Source organism: Gopherus evgoodei, chromosome 19 (assembly GCF_007399415.2).
Source record: "Gopherus evgoodei ecotype Sinaloan lineage chromosome 19, rGopEvg1_v1.p, whole genome shotgun sequence".
NCBI classification, from domain to species: Eukaryota; Metazoa; Chordata; order Testudines; family Testudinidae; genus Gopherus; species Gopherus evgoodei.
Genome location: NC_044340.1, coordinates 18795343 through 18811538, shown reverse-complemented (window position 1 = coordinate 18811538; position 16196 = coordinate 18795343). Strand labels below are relative to the sequence as shown.

The window sequence follows — 16196 nt, the reverse complement described above, 5'->3', positions numbered from 1 at the left end:
TTACCCGTACTCCCCAAAGGATTTATATTGCTTCCTCTTTGCGAGCGAGAATGAAGAACTTTCCAGAAAAATCACAGCTGTCATCGGTATTATCATCCCTGATGAGAACCTCAAACTCCTGAATGATGAAGCCAGTGTCACTGAGGGCTTCCCTAAGAAATTCCTCTCCCAGGACCAAACTTGAGAACCTTTTAGGGCCAACCATGTAGAAACTGCAGCCCAGAACTCCACTCAGCACCAAGTGCCCTCCTGGCTTTAACAGGGAGCCGATGTTCTTCAGAGCAATGCGATAAGTGGTCAGATCTTTGCAAGCAGCTTCCAAGCACAGTGATGAGACCAGACAGTCAGCTGGAGGCAGGACGATTGGATTCATGGGGTTGCTTTGGTGGACATCACATTTTAGAACCTGTTTGATGGTTTTCCTTAATTTTGCCTCTTTCTCAGCCTCCTTTCCCCTACAGAGACATACACATATACAATACAAGATGAACTCCAAAAGGTTACCTGCAGTTTCAGTGTCTTTCTATGATACAGGTGTGCGTATTAGAAGGAAAACATAATTCCCTAGAGTGATGTCTGTTTGTAGGACCTTGTGTTAACTTTATCTTTTGTTCTCTTTCCACGGGTCATGCTTTAAGATATGCTGGAATGCCAAGCAACATTAAGTCCTTGCTACCACATGTTGCTCAGAATTCATCAAAAGTTTTCAAACAGGGTCATGAACTCTGGCTACATTTTCAGTGGACCCTCTGTCTGAATTTTGGAGTATTAGAAGAACTTTTTCAGTGGACTTCGTCTCCCCTCCCCCGCCCGCTGTCTGAATTTCTGATTTTAAAAAATCTACAACCAGGTGAATTTACATCAGCCACATTTCCCTCTGCATTTCAAATTGGAAAAGTGACAATATCAATTGATAGCTCTCTCCAAGGTCTTGGATACTGAGACCTCATGATGACCCTATACAGACTCCGACCATAACTGAAAACCACATCCCCCCTGCTCTTTATTTTCCCCCCAAAATGTCTGCCTGTATTCACCACTGATTATGTTGCAGCTTCCAAATGATCAGTATAAGTAGGGATGATGCATAGACAGACTGAGCAATATACCAGGGATTTAGGCAATCTGCTTTTTCCAGTCCCTGTACCTGTTTCCCTCTAGCTCACACACGTATTTCACCACTGGAGTCCAGTCAAACGCTCCTGGCTCATTCTTCAACCATTTCTCCAGTTCCTGGTGGTTCCGGTATGTGTAGTCTGAAGCGATGATCTCCTTAAAGGACTCGCAGGCAGAGAGGAGCTGGTGGATGGCGGGGCCACTGCCAATATCAATCAGGGTGTCCCCTGTCACCACACCTGGTTCAGAATACAGAATTCCTGGAGCTCATTGCACCTTAAGCAGACTAAATGCAACTTCATCTCCATTATACTTAGTTGATTTAGTTTTAATACACCTAGCATTAATCTTGCTTCCATTGAAGGCAATGTCCAAACACCTAGTGACTTCATTGTTACCTAGTTTGGCTGCAAGTCCTCAATGCTTCTTGACATTCAATTTAACATCAGATACCCTTTTTAATTCTCTTTCATTTCTATTCAGTTTGAGTTTTTTGTAATGTAAGATCCTCTAAGTCTATTACCAGTCCCCTGAGCCATTCAATTTCCCCTTACAAATTACTGAGTTTAAGGACAATCCCCAGGATTACGCATGTATCTATATGGTTGCAGTAATAGTTAATACTAGAAAAATAAAGTATGAGGCAATATGTATGGCTCTTTGAAATCAGAATGTAAATTTCCATCACATCTACTTCGTAATAAGGGATGCAAGCAAATATATTCAATCATTTAAATGCTCTATCCTGGTCAGTGCCATAACTGCTGTCACTGTTATTGTATATGATTATCTTCAGACTTGGTGGTTCATTCCAGATGGGGCAGATAGGCTGTGTCTATTATGCCCAGAGCAGGTTGCCAGGAGATGAGCATTCTCTCTGATGTGTGTCAAAATCATAATGCAGCCCCCACCAGACGTTCCAGATGTGTGACCTTTGAAATGAGAGTTAAGCAGCTGGCTGGATCAAGGGGCACTTTGTCACACGAACCAGAAAAGGTGTGGGACAGTCAGGCAGCTGGCTGGGTTGAGTGGTGCTTTGCTACTCGAGGCTACATGAGCCACCCGATGCGGGGCATATTGGGCGCTGTCCAGAATATGTGGAACTGTGCAACCAGGTCACCACAACATCCCCTCTGCTGCCATGTACTTCTTGTTCCTGGTTTGATTGTGGTGCACATGGATATCTTTCAGCAGTGCCACCATCATAGGCTATGGTGGCATCAGAACCTACAAGCAGAGACATGTTGGGATGAATGGTATCTGTCCAGTAGCTAGAGATGCAGTTTCCTCTCTGCTGAAGGCCAGGGCTCAGAGCAGAGCCAGAGTCCACAGGAAAGGCCATGGAATCCCACTTTGTCCTTCTCTTGGGGGAAGCAAGCATGAGTAAGAGAAAAATCAGCCCAGGGAGAAAAGAGTTGAAGGTTCATGAATGGTTGGGGACACATTGAAGTTGGGGGCTGTGATGCTGTATGGAATATGGGTGACCATTTATGATATTATTAACACCAATGTTATAAAATTGGAATGAATCATGCTAGATATGCTGTGTAAGGTATCAGTGAACATGTTTTGATTTGCCAAGTCTGATAACCTTGTTTATATGTTTGTATCACCTTTGTATTGTGACCAATAGATATATAGGGTATATCTGTATTTCCAAACTTGTGCTGTGTTTCTGGGTGACACCCCCAGCCAGTCTGGCGACAGCACTGCCTTGCCTGTTCGATGGTCCATCAAGGATCATCGGCTGTACAATAGACCCATTGAGAGAAGGCAGGGGATACACCTTATGAGTCAGCAAGGCATGTAGGAACTGGAGTAACTTTTCTACAAACAAAGCTCAAAGCAAAGTACTGAAAGACCCATCCAAGCTGTGGATGTGTTCCAGAGGGACTTCGAAGCCAGCAAACTCACCAATACTCCTAAGAACATGATATACGGACTTGGAAGTCACTGAATGTGTTTGAGTGCTTTATCATTTAACAACTCTTTAGACACAAAAGGATTGGTTGGCAGCACGGTATTTTGGGTAGGCTCCAAACTAATATTGCCCTGGTGACGTGGCTGACCCTATGGGGTCAGAAGGACGTTTGGTGTATGTGAGCAGAGTTTTTAAATAACTTCTCACTGTACTGGAGCTAGGTGCTGATTGGGAGACAGAGAACTGGGATGCAGTAAGGCGGCTGGGGGGGATTTCTATTTTTTGAACTTCTTGATAACCAGTGTGGGAGATCAGAAGCACAGTCTGTGACTGGTTGGTGAGTTTAACTTCATTGTTAACCACTAGTTTGGGGAGTCTCTGCTCTCCCCCTTCTGCAGCCTGCCCTGACCTTGGCATTTTCAGTGAGGGCAGCCCCAGGCACCCTGGATCACAGGAGCATGTGAGGGAGTTGTGGAGAAAGGCTGTAATCTGATACTTGGACAAAAGAAGGTGGAGCCATGGCCGGGAAGAGTGGAGGAACCCCATATTAACCCAGATCAGGAACAGCCGGGCAGTTGAAGGTTTGCAAACTCAGAGAGAAAATGGACCACAGCTGCCCTAAGAAAGAAGCTTCTGAATTCCATTTTGATCCAAAAGAGTGTTTGAAAACGTATTCTTCCTTTGACTCCACAAGCAGTGAAAAAGATATTTTGATGTTTCTTCTGAGAAATTTCTTTAAGACCTTCATTTTGGGTGAGTCGGGTGTGTTTTGTGCCATTCTATTTGCACAAAGGCGGTTTTATAGTGGGTTGTGTGTTGCTGTAAACATGATTGTGTAGATCTGGATTTCTTTTAGCAGAGGAGATTTTCCCTAATTATCTTTCTGCCCCTGCTTTATGGCGTGATGGGTCACAGTTGGTCCTCCTCATTACAAAAGCCTGCCACAATAGGTGCATTGAGAGTAGTATTGTCCTCTAGCATAATAACTTTTGTGTGTGCAATGACAACACTGGGCTGTGCTAATGACCTAGATGAGTCTCCCAAAGTCAATAGGAGAGTCTGAGATGAAGCATAAATGGAGCCCACTACAGGCTGAAGAATCCACAGCGGAGAAGGTGCGCCTGGATCGTGGCAGCATGGAAGAGGAGAGAGAAGAGAGAGAGAGAAAGGTGGAGAGCCTGCATCAGTGCTTGTGCACATGGTCCTTTCGGGTGCTGTGGTTGGCAACATCACTGATGACAGCGCGTATGGAACAGACCAGGACAGAGCAAATCCTCCTTGACTAGTTTGTGCCTTAAGTACAGTCTCTCTACAAGATTGATCAGCTCCTCATCCCATGCCAGTAGAGCTCTGTGCCATTCCCCATCAAGCCCTGGTCCCAGCATTGCGTTGACGAATGGCTGGTGGTAGATCAGAAGTCAGCATGTGCCATTGAGTCAGGAGTCGCTAGTCAAGGAGCTCCCCAGCTGTCCCCGAAAGAAGGACTTTCTCCCAAGCTGTTCATATACCTAGGCTTGTGGGCATGTAGGATGTACTTTTAAAACTACCTGGGCTGTGTGGGTATTGCTAATTCCAAACCAAGTGAGCTTAAATAATAGATTTTTAAAAATAACATCTTGGGTTTTGTTTTGATGCCTTCTGGATTTTGAGCTTCTCGGGTTGTTTTTTTTTAAGCTTTCTTCACAACTCTTCAGGGTAGAAACTAGCTTTAATTGAATTTATTTATTCAAATGAAAGATGAGATGAGATCTCCCAGTGCCAGCTTTAAGAAAGACACGGACAAATCAGAGAGGGCCCAGGGGAGAGCAAGCCCCCCCCCCAAAAAAAAGAGAGAGAGAGAAGGCTTAAAAATCTGACCTACAGGTAGGATTGGAAGAATTCAAAGTTAATGATTTTTAATAATTTCAGTGGATAATATCAATGTTTATTTTTAAGTTTCTTTATTTTATTGATTTAAATTTTCACACTTGTGGGAAATTATATGACACGGGTGGGGGGAGTCAGACTACAATTATTTAATGACAGACACTGAGATTTAAAAGCTAAAATTTTTTATAACCTTTAAAACACCAAATGTCAATATCACATGTCAAAATATTACTGCTAAATATCCTCAGATCCAAGTCAATGAAGTCCTGGAGCAGGATTTCTCTTACTTTATCTAGCTGTGTATTTCATATATTATCAATGGAAATGCTTTTTAGTCAGTTTGTGTGTGTGTGGTGAAATCAACCTTTATTGACGTTTACTCATACAAATCAAATCCTTTTCAACCTACTTATGAGGCAACCTCATCAAACCACCCCCTCCATAAACTTATCGAGTTCAGTCTTGAAACCAGTAAAGGGTCCTTCGCTGCATTTTCTCTCTCCTGGAACTGGTCTTCTTAAAACCCTTTATAAACCCAAAGAGGAAATTGTCCACCTTGAACCCTTAGCCCCCCAAACCTCCTCCTCTCCTATCCTCTGCTGCTGTTTGTGCTGATACACAGGTATTTTGCATTTCAAACCAGATGGCGTTAAAGGCAACACCCTGATTCGTATTGGTGCTGGGCCCACCGTTTTCGAATTGCTGTCTGCCTGTGAGTCCTTCAAGGAGATCATTGTCACAAACCATACGGATCTGAGCTGCCAGGAAATGCAGAAATGGCTAAAGAAAGAGCCGGGAGCATTTGACTGGACTCCGGTGGTGAAATACGTGTGTGAGCTGGAAGGGGACAGGTACGGGAGGGAGACGTAGTTCTGTTACAATTTAACTAAAAAAAAAAATGTAAAAATCCTTTTTAATTTGTTGATCTTCCTTCTCTGGGGTGGTTTTTTTCCTAATAATTATTATGTATAATGGTGGTGTTCATTACGTATAAAAAGAAAGAAATGGATTGAAGGAAAGGAAAAATTTAAGAGAAGTCTGGAACAAGGACTCCTTTCCAGTGACCCCAGCAAGGGATTCCTATGAATTTAGCAGACTCAGAGCTTGAACTTGCAACGCTTACAAGGGGAAGGTTTACTCCTACAAGGGTAATTTCTCCCCCGGAAGAGTGGCAAACATTTCAGAATTAGAACCCCCTTCACTCCCGTTTTAGCCTTCAAAATGGGCCGTAAGTGCCAGATGTTCTAAACAGCTGAGCACACAGGGTGCTGAGCTCCTTAGATTATTGGCCACACTTTATATAATCTTCCATTTATATGAATGGGCTGTAAAGGGTGAATAAATAGTGAGAACATTTTTTAATAAGGGTTTAGTCTATTGCTCAAAATTGTTACACAGCCCAACAGATCAATAGATAGCTTATAGCGATTTACACCATTTTCTGCAGATTTGCTGATAACCAAATATTTATGACGCATAGTATTTGTGTCTGTAAGAAGCCTGTGTCATTTATTAACGATTATAAAACCATTATAAATGGGAGCTTCATATAAAGTGTGACCAATTCTGGCTAAATGGGAGCTGAGCTCTTCTGAGAATCTGGCCTTAAGCAGGTGAATTCCACCCAGCAGAGATTTCGTGTGACTATGTAACTCTCATCCACTGAGCCGATTGCAGATATATTGACTGTGTGCACTGGTCCAAGATATGAAGGGCTCTTTGGCACAACAGTAGCACATTTGTCTTCAGTGTTATATTTATCTTTCCAGGAAAAAGTGGGCTGAGAAGGAAGAGAAATTACGAAGAACGGTCAAGCAGGTTCTGGAATGTGATGTCACCAAATTCAACCCTGTGACCTTTGCCTCTCTGCCCCCTGCTGACTGCCTGCTCTTAAGCCAGTATTTAGGAGCAATTTGCAAAGACCTGAGTACCTACCGTGCTGCCCTGAAGAATGTCAGCTCCCTGTTAAAGCCAGGGGGTCATTTGCTTATGGTGATCACAATGAAGTGTAGTCATTTTGTAACTGACCAGAACAAGTTTCCCTGCCTCTTTCTGGAGAAGGAGTGTCTGGAGGAAGCAGTGAAGGAGGCTGGCTTTGATATTTTGGCGTTTGAGGTGACTCCCATATGCTATCCTAGTAGTTTGATAGAGCATGAGGGAATCTCTTACCTAGTTGCTTCCAAAGGGAAAGGCAAAGAAGATTAAAGAAAAAAAACATCAGCCCAAGGCAAGTAGAGAGGCAGAATAGATTAGCTGTAGATGCTGGTAGATCTGAAAATCAATGTGCGCTATGGAGCTTCAATGACCTCCAAGCACCTTGGAGAACCTGTTTGTTCAGGGTGCACTAGCCTGAACCCCTTGTTGTGCCACTAAAGCTGCCCTCATCCCTGTCCTTTCCCATTCAGAGCTGCCATAATATCTCCCTGGCCTCCAACCCCACGCTGCTTTATCCAGTGCAGCTGCACCCTCCCGGGCTTCATCCTCTCCCTGCTCTTGTAATGTTTTGCCTAGTCTCATGCTGCAGCTGTGCAATTAATAATAATTACATAATGAATCATATAAAGTCCTTCTCACTGCTGATGGCCTGGAGCCTGCTCCCAGCATTCAGTGGCAAAACTCCTATTGGCTTCAGTGGTGCAGCACAGGGCCCAATCAGTGCTGGATTCGGAATTATTGATGGATGAGGTTTAGAAAGAGGATCAAAACACATCTACAGGCCTAACCACTGCAGACCTTTAGGAACAGAGGCTCTGCCCCTGAGCTGACACCACATTCAAATTCCGCAAATAGCTACATTTGATAATGGGTTGAGCTACTCCTTTCTAACCCAAATTTTGCCACTCACACCTATGTCACATGTTTAGCTTTGTGCCTTTCTATGCCATCTGCATTAGACTGTGAACTGCTTGGTGCAGGCAGCATGCCTCCTTGGGAGTCTTGTCTCCCGGCATTGAGAACATGGCTCACACTGTACACATCATCGGCAATAACCTCGCTGTGATTTTAACATTGAGCAGTTTGAACTGATTGGCTAGGCCTTGACAGCTGCACTGGCCCATGGTGTTGGATGAATGATTTGTTTTGGTGAATAATTGTAATCTCCACCCAATCGGTGCTTGCCTAATAAAGATCTGTTTCCCATACGCAACAGTCTGTGTTTCCAGGTCATATTATTACCTTTGCAGAAGGAGATTTACAGGTTAATATATCTGGATTAAAACTAGATCACTGTGTCTACACAAGGATAAAAAACCTGAGGCTGGCCCAGGTCAGCTGACCAGGGCTCATGGGGATTGGATTCCAGGGCTGAAAAATTGCTGCATAGACATTTGGGCTTGGACTGGAGCCCGAGCTCTGGAACCAGACCAGCCACAGCCATGCCGCAGCTCTTTTAGCCCTGTGTAGACATACCCAGAGTCAGTCCTCTCTTCTCTTTAGGGGACACAAGTGAAAGGCTCTAAATTCTCTCCTGAAAACCCTCTAAAGCAGAGGCTCAGTGCTGAATGTAAAAGGAAAGTCGAGTGAAATACCACTACACTTTTTCCCTCCCCAAAAGGGAAAATCATAGCCAACGTACACCTGCCAGCGCTGCAGAATACATCTAAAACAGGTGAAAAGATGTTGCAGATACCACTACAGCGCATTTGGCAGATGCATTCTTGGGGATCCATTACACATCACCAAAAATGATACCAGCGGCTCAGTGAGAGCCTGTAGCTTGCTCATGTGCCCTGCTCCAATGCCCCTGAAGTTTCCCCTTAAACACCAACTCAGGTATATTTCATGCCCCCTCTCTTCCATCAACAAATACTTTTCTGCTTCCTGTGAGTTCTGCAAGAATCTATCTCAGTGTGAAGAATGAACCCCCCCCCCATGGTTACCTGACGAATGCAATTTGCATGTGCAATAATTGGTTAAAGTGTCAACAGGAAGGGCTACCGGTATCCAGCAGGATCAGAGGGCAGGGCACAGACCCATTGTGTAAGATGTAATGTCCAGATAAGTTTATCCCCCCGTTAAGCTAGCAGACGTAGGCAGGAGATGAGTGAGAGATGCTTTCCTGTCATGGCCAAACATACGACATTTCAGATATGTTCCTTTTCTGCATTGTGAGGGACCTGAGACTTTTCAAGTTTTTCTCCAATAACTAGCAGGAGCGAAAGACGCAGCCCAGACTAGCCAGTAGCTTGAGGGTTAGGGTATTCACCTGGGAAAACCAGGGTCAAGCTCCTGCTGTGCCTTATTTAGAGCAGTGACATAAACTTCTCCCATCCCTCCCCCCCCCCACTCCCTGGTTGCCCTAACTAACAGGCTTTTAGCTATTGGTAGGTGGTGAATCTCTTAGGTTGTGCTCTGCGTTGTCTACACCAATGCTGCATTACAGCTGGAGCTATTTTAACTGAAACATGATTGCAGACCTGGATTTATCTTTTATCAAAGGAGATTTTCTTAGTTACCTTTCACCCCTGGTGGTAGAACGGGATGGGTCAGTGTTTCTTGTTAACAGAGCCTATCAGCACAGCTGCATTGAGGGTAACATTGTCCTCCAGAGGAATGACCAGTAACTCCAGTTTGTGCAGTGTCAGCACTGGACCGTGCCCACGAGTCAGGTGGGTTATCCACAGTTAATGGGGGAGTAGGAGAGGGAGCATAAAAATGGGGGCTGCTCAGAGTCCAAGGATCAATACTGGGGGAGGTGTTGGGTCATGGCACCCTGTCATCAGCATCTCACCTGGGCTAGCTTGGGCAGCTCCGTGCTTAGCATTCGGGAGTTGGTGGCTCCCATTCGAAGGCGCCTGCCTCTCCCTATTCATTGCATTGGTGGATCGCCGTGTTGTTCCTGTGACTTTCTGGCTAATTCCCCTGAGAGAACTGCCCCAAAATCTGTGGCACTCAACCCATTCTGCCAAAGGGAACTGCTGACCTGCGGCGATCCCCATGATTGAGACAAAGGTCCCAGGTAGCCACATACATGTACGTCCAGCTCGGCTGGGAAGGAGCATTGGGCTAAATTCTCTGCTGGTGGCGTTGTTGTACTCAAAGTACTATACAGGATCTTTTCAGGGGGATTAAGGCAAAATACTACATTTATTAGTAATACAAGTATCAATTAATACTCTATGATATGCATATGAGATATATCACAGTCATGCATTCACACACACACACACAGACACAAACACACTCCGTCTTGCTGTTGTTACCAACTAGTTGCTCCCCTTAACTGCACTGGCCAGGTGAGTTAGATGGGGGAGGGTGGAGCCGATCCGGATCGATGCTCCGATGGTGACAAGACGAGACCCGGGGTCCTTCTGCAAGACACCTTGTATTTATAGCAGCTTCCCTCTTATGCAAATTTAGACCAGATTCAAAATCTGGGTCTGTGTCAGTTTGTCTGTGTCCATTGGTCTTTGTGCTGCTTTTCTTTGGGTGTTGTCCCAATGCTGCTCAAAGAGGGTGTTTTCTAAAGAAGGTGCTTGCTTCTAATCCCTGAGGCCGTCAATATCTCTGCTCTTCTTTATTGGGCCCACTTGACAAGTTGTATTGTCCTTTGCTCTGGCTCCCATTCCCTCTTCAACTGTTGTAGCTGTCTGGAGGTGGGTGTCTTTCAAGCCTCACTCATTCACACCTCATTCAGTCAATAGGGCAATTGATTACAGGGTGGGGGGAAGATCTTATTCTACTTCTAGCAAAAAGGCACATGTTTCTTTTACTTTAACTATACTATCCTTAGGGGCTATAACATTTGATAGAAAGTTTTCTACCAATTTTCTATATAGGGATCTAATACAAAGTTGTATGAAAATAAAGAGGCACAATGCCAAGTCATATGAAATACAAGATAACATCATGCCAGATGCAATGTCATAAAGATACTTAATACAGAAAGATACTTAATACAGAATAACACAATGCAACGTTATAAAGATGTATAGAGATAGTTAATACAGAGATTTCTCCACATTGTAACTCCACCAAAGTCACCTGAGCCCTCGGGGCCTTTGGCCTCATGTCCGAAGAGGCACCACTTCCATTTCAGCCTTGCCCAGGTCGGCGTCCCAGCTGCACAGGAGGGAAGGGGTGAAGGGAAATATGTTGTTTATCGAAGCACTGCCCTGACATCTCTTGTATCTAAACAGGTTTATTGCTCTTGTGCTTGATATTTAACCCCTCATTTTACCTCAGAGAAAGTGGACTAGGACTACATGCCACGAAGCCACTTTCCCTTGCCTGACTCTCTTGGGTAATTTGCAGTTAGTTTGTTTAATGTCCGACTCATCCTCGTGTTACCTTCTGAGATAAACAGGTTCCAGTGATGCTCTGAGGACACTTCACAAGTCAGGTTTCTGGGTCAGGGGTGCAGATGACAATCTGACAGGAGTACATACATTCAGAGCCAGAGTTAGGGGCAGGTGACTCAGGTGCCGGGATTGGGAGGGCGCTGAGCTCAGGATGCTGTAAGGTATTCAGAAGTTTAACAAATGTGTGGGTGGGTGGAGCGGGCACTAAGGACACTCCTTACCTGGGGCACCATTTGTTCTAGGGCTGGCCCTGCATCCCTTGGCTTCTGTGTTCCATCTCCTCCCTGTGGCCCCATCATAAGGTGAGCTCGCCCTTGAAGGGAGCTCGAGCCTAGCTCGAGCTGTCCTGGTTTTCCTCTGAAGGGTGGGGCTGAGCAGATCCTGGTGAAAACCTGAGCAGGGGGAGCACAGGCCTGCCTAAGAGCATGAGATTAGGATCACCTGAGTCGAGGCTGGGAGCATGCCTGCTGTAAAAAGGGCTGCCCACACTCTCTGTTTCTGAGAGTGCTGGGGAATGGGAACCAGGTGGGGAAGTTTACACACTAACTAGGTGAATGGCTTAGGAGAGACTTGCTGGGAAGGGTAGCATGACTATCTTGGGAAACCCTAACAACAAGGGAAAGCAGTATGGCCAGCCCCAAGCATGGAACACCACAAGGCCCCAAAAAACACGACAGGCTTAAAAATCAAGGAACTTTAAAATAATAATAATTATATATGCTGGGTCTTTTTTCTTTGCTGGCTGAGCCTGTTGCGTACACTCAGGTCGTGTTTTTCAGGGTTCTCCACCAAAACCATGAGGGCTAGAAACTTACTTGCCTCCCCTTCCCGCACCCCTCAAAAAAACGAAAACTGAGATTCTCACATCATCAGGTGACTTCAACAGGTGGGGCTTTCCCAGATATTATGACACTCATGTTTAAATTGCAAAGATGACAACAAAACAGATTATGCTTAGCTGAGCCAAGTGAACTAGTTGTCGTCTTTTTGTTTCTGGTTCAATAAAGCAGGAATCGAGAGTGGGGGATTAAATTGAATCACTTGTCGTGGCTGTGTGAGTGCCTCAGGGGGCTAAGAAGGAGGGGAACTGAGGCACCAGACTGGGGTGTGTCTGGTGCCCAAGCAACACCCCCCTCACCCACACACACAGGTTCTTTTCCAAGGTGGACCTGAGAGGCTCTCTCAGGAACTGCCTTATCTGTGAACCACCCAGGTTGCTCTGTCCTGAGAGACTGTTAATAGTAGCCTGCTGGGAGCCAGAGGGAAGGTGTCTGAGCTGGCTGCAGGGCCGTGAATGTGATTTCCTTGGAAAAGACAAAAAGACCTGCAGCTGCATCACATGCTGGATTACCGAGTTAGGTTTGCTTGATCTGCTATAGTAATATACGAGCTGAAAGGCACTGAACAAAAGCCAAAGCAAAAAAAAAATCAACGATCTCTGTGGAACTGGAGAAAGAACTGACAGGGATTTGTAGGGGATCTTAATGCATGACAGTCTCTGTTAGCAAGAGTCAGGCTAGCTGTAACCCTACTAATGCGAGATTTGTAGAAGCGAGGATTGTTTGAGGCGAGTGGGAAAGAACTGTGTGAGAAGTTGTTGCGACCTTGTGTCGATATAAGGAATGTAGACTGGCGTCTAAATAGAAGTGAGAAAAATAAGATATCAGGATGGTCTATGTATAAACAAAATGCAGCTGTTGCTTATTATTGTATGTAACAAAAAGTATAAATGCTGCTGGAATTGTTTACCTGTAGAGAGACCTGCCTAGGACTGGGGAAACCCTGTGTCCTAGCACACTCCCTACTCTATGCAATTGCTTGAGAATAATAAAGTACTTGATTTTGCTGCACCCAACCAAAAAGTGAGAACTGAGTTTTTCTCCGACAATAGGTACCCAGCATTTGCAGTGTTAGTATCTGTACTGGTATTACAGCAGCAGCCAAGTGGGCTAGGCATTGCACAGACACACAGGAAGGCACAATCGTTGCTCTGAAGAGCTCTCAGTCTTAAAAAACCCAATAAAGAAACAAACTGTCCAGGTCTGTCTGGCTGCCTGCCTATAGACACTGCTTTCAGATCAGCTCTGCACACTGGTGCCTCCTACTGTTCAGAAAGCAGAAGGCATGTCCTGAGACATCCTGTGAAGTGAATTTCGGGGTGGGGGGTGGGGGGAATGTGTCAAGATTTTCCCTGATGCACCATGGGCTTCAAAACCCATGTTGAGGAAAAGCTGTTAGGGGGATATAATTAGTGGAGCTGAGGCACTTGTGTGATGAATGCCACACTTGGTATGACGGAGGTGTATGGCCAGCATAGCTCTGAGTGAGGAGCACTGGAGCAGCAAGAGTAGCTGTGGGTTGCGACTGAGATGTCCTGGCCGAGTTTTGTGGGACCCCAGTCCCTGGACCAGCTGGCAGTCTGCTCACAACCAAACAATATGTTCACTGTGGACCTCTGAGGGTCTTAAAAAGTGTGAATTGTGTTAGCCTCATGCCTAACAAGGACACCTATGGGTTAGTTCTATTTTTAAGGCATCCAGGAAAGAGAAGAACAAAAAATAAAATACTGAACAAGATTTCTAAATCTGTTTGATGGGTACTTAGCCAGTAACAAATTGTCACTGGCATTGTGTATTTCACAACAAAGGGTTAATGTATTTAACATTGATGGAGAAAATACTGCATTCATTTCATTGTTATGTTTATTGGTAATATTATGTCACTTTATTCAGGGAGGTTTCCTTTACCCGTACTCCCCAAAGGATTTATATTGCTTCCTCTTTGCGAGCGAGAATGAAGAACTTTCCAGAAAAATCACAGCTGTCATCGGTATTATCATCCCTGATGAGAACCTCAAACTCCTGAATGATGAAGCCAGTGTCACTGAGGGCTTCCCTAAGAAATTCCTCTCCCAGGACCAAACTTGAGAACCTTTTAGGGCCAACCATGTAGAAACTGCAGCCCAGAACTCCACTCAGCACCAAGTGCCCTCCTGGCTTTAACAGGGAGCCGATGTTCTTCAGAGCAATGCGATAAGTGGTCAGATCTTTGCAAGCAGCTTCCAAGCACAGTGATGAGACCAGACAGTCAGCTGGAGGCAGGACGATTGGATTCATGGGGTTGCTTTGGTGGACATCACATTTTAGAACCTGTTTGATGGTTTTCCTTAATTTTGCCTCTTTCTCAGCCTCCTTTCCCCTATAGAGACATACTCATATACAATTCAAGATGAACCTCAAATGGCTATCTGCAATTTCAGTGTCTTCCTATGATATAAGTGTGCGTTTTAGAAGGAAAATATTGTTCACTAGAGTGATGTCTGTTTGTAGGACCTTGTGTTAACTTTATCTTTAGTTCCCTTTCCATGGGTCATGCTTTAAGATATGCTGGAATGCCAAGCAACATTAAGTCCTTGCTAACACATTTTACTCAGAATTCATCCAACTTTTTCAAACAGGGGCTTGAACTCTGGGTACTTTTTCAGTGAACCCTCTGTCTAAATTTTGGATTTTAAAAAATCTGCAACCAGATGAATTTATCCTTGCCTCTGCATTTCAGACGGGAAAAATGCCAATATCAAATGATAGCTCTCTCCAAGATCTTTGATGCTGAAACCTCTTGGGAACTCTACACAAACTCCTACCATGACTGAACACCACATTCCCTCTGCTCTTTATTTTCTCCCCAAAATGTCTGCCTGTATTCACCACTGATTATGTTGCAGCTTCCAGATGATCAGCATAAGTGATGATGCTGCATAGACAGACTAAGCAATACACAAGGGGTTTAGGCAATCTGTTTTTCCCAGCCCCTGTACCTGTTTCCCTCTAGCTCACACATATATTTCACCACTGGAGTCTAGTCAAATGCTCCTGGCTAATTCTTCAGCCATTTCTCCAGTTCCCAGTGGTGCTGGTACGTATAGTTTGAAACGATGATCTCCTTAAAGGACTCGCAGGCAGAGAGGAGCTGGTGGATGGTGGGGCCACTGCCAATATCAATCAGGGTGTCCCCTGTCACCACACCTGGTTCAGAATACAGAATTCCTGGAGCTCATTGCACCTTAAGCAGACTAAATGCAACTTCATCTCCATTATACTTAGTTGATTTAGTTTTAATACACCTAGCATTAATCTTGCTTCCATTGAAGGCAATGTCCAAACACCTAGTGACTTCATTGTTACCTAGTTTGGCTGCAAGTCCTCAATGCTTCTTGACATTCAATTTAACATCAGATACCCTTTTTAATTCTCTTTCATTTCTATTCAGTTTGAGTTTTTTGTAATGTAAGATCCTCTAAGTCTATTACCAGTCCCCTGAGCCATTCAATTTCCCCTTACAAATTACTGAGTTTAAGGACAATCCCCAGGATTACGCATGTATCTATATGGTTGCAGTAATAGTTAATACTAGAAAAATAAAGTACGAGGCAATATGTATGGCTCTTTGAAATCAGAATGTAAATTTCCATCACATCTACTTCGTAATAAGGGATGCAAGCAAATATATTCAATCATTTAAATGCTCTATCCTGGTCAGTGCCATAACTGCTGTCACTGTTATTGTATATGATTATCTTCAGACTTGGTGGTTCATTCCAGATGGGGCAGATAGGCTGTGTCTATTATGCCCAGAGCAGGTTGCCAGGAGATGAGCATTCTCTCTGATGTGTGTCAAAATCATAATGCAGCCCCCACCAGACGTTCCAGATGTGTGACCTTTGAAATGAGAGTTAAGCAGCTGGCTGGATCAAGGGGCACTTTGTCACACGAACCAGAAAAGGCGTGGGACAGTCAGGCAGCTGGCTGGGTTGAGTGGTGCTTTGCTACTCGAGGCTACATGAGCCACCCGATGCAGGGCATATTGGGCGCTGTCCAGAATATGTGGAACTGTGCAACCAGGTCACCACAACATCCCCTCTGCTGCCATGTACTTCTTGTTCCTGGTTTGATTGTGGTGCACATGGATATCTTTCAGCAGTGCCACCA

At 44.7% G+C, this 16196-nt stretch overlaps 2 protein-coding genes and 1 pseudogene across 2 annotated transcripts; 1 reads left to right on the top strand and 2 right to left on the bottom strand.

The window, feature by feature from the left end:
• Positions 1–1709, bottom strand: LOC115637418 (nicotinamide N-methyltransferase-like). Its single transcript, XM_030538664.1, has 3 exons — positions 1706–1709; positions 1148–1376; positions 1–455 (listed from the first exon to the last, which is right to left on the bottom strand). Exons 1-3 carry the CDS (start codon positions 1707–1709, stop codon positions 23–25), a joined length of 666 nt encoding a protein of 221 aa, XP_030394524.1. The 3' UTR covers positions 1–22.
• Positions 1710–3567: 1858 nt separating this feature from the next.
• LOC115637209 (nicotinamide N-methyltransferase-like) lies at positions 3568–8036 on the top strand. The gene is made up of 3 exons (XM_030538222.1): positions 3568–3790; positions 5550–5757; positions 6676–8036. The coding sequence occupies exons 1-3, from the start codon at positions 3640–3642 to the stop codon at positions 7109–7111; spliced, it is 795 nt and encodes a 264-aa protein (XP_030394082.1). The 5' UTR covers positions 3568–3639; the 3' UTR covers positions 7112–8036.
• Positions 8037–13951: 5915 nt separating this feature from the next.
• Positions 13952–15587, bottom strand: LOC115637417 (annotated as a pseudogene).
• Between the last annotated feature and the right edge of the window lie 609 nt (positions 15588–16196).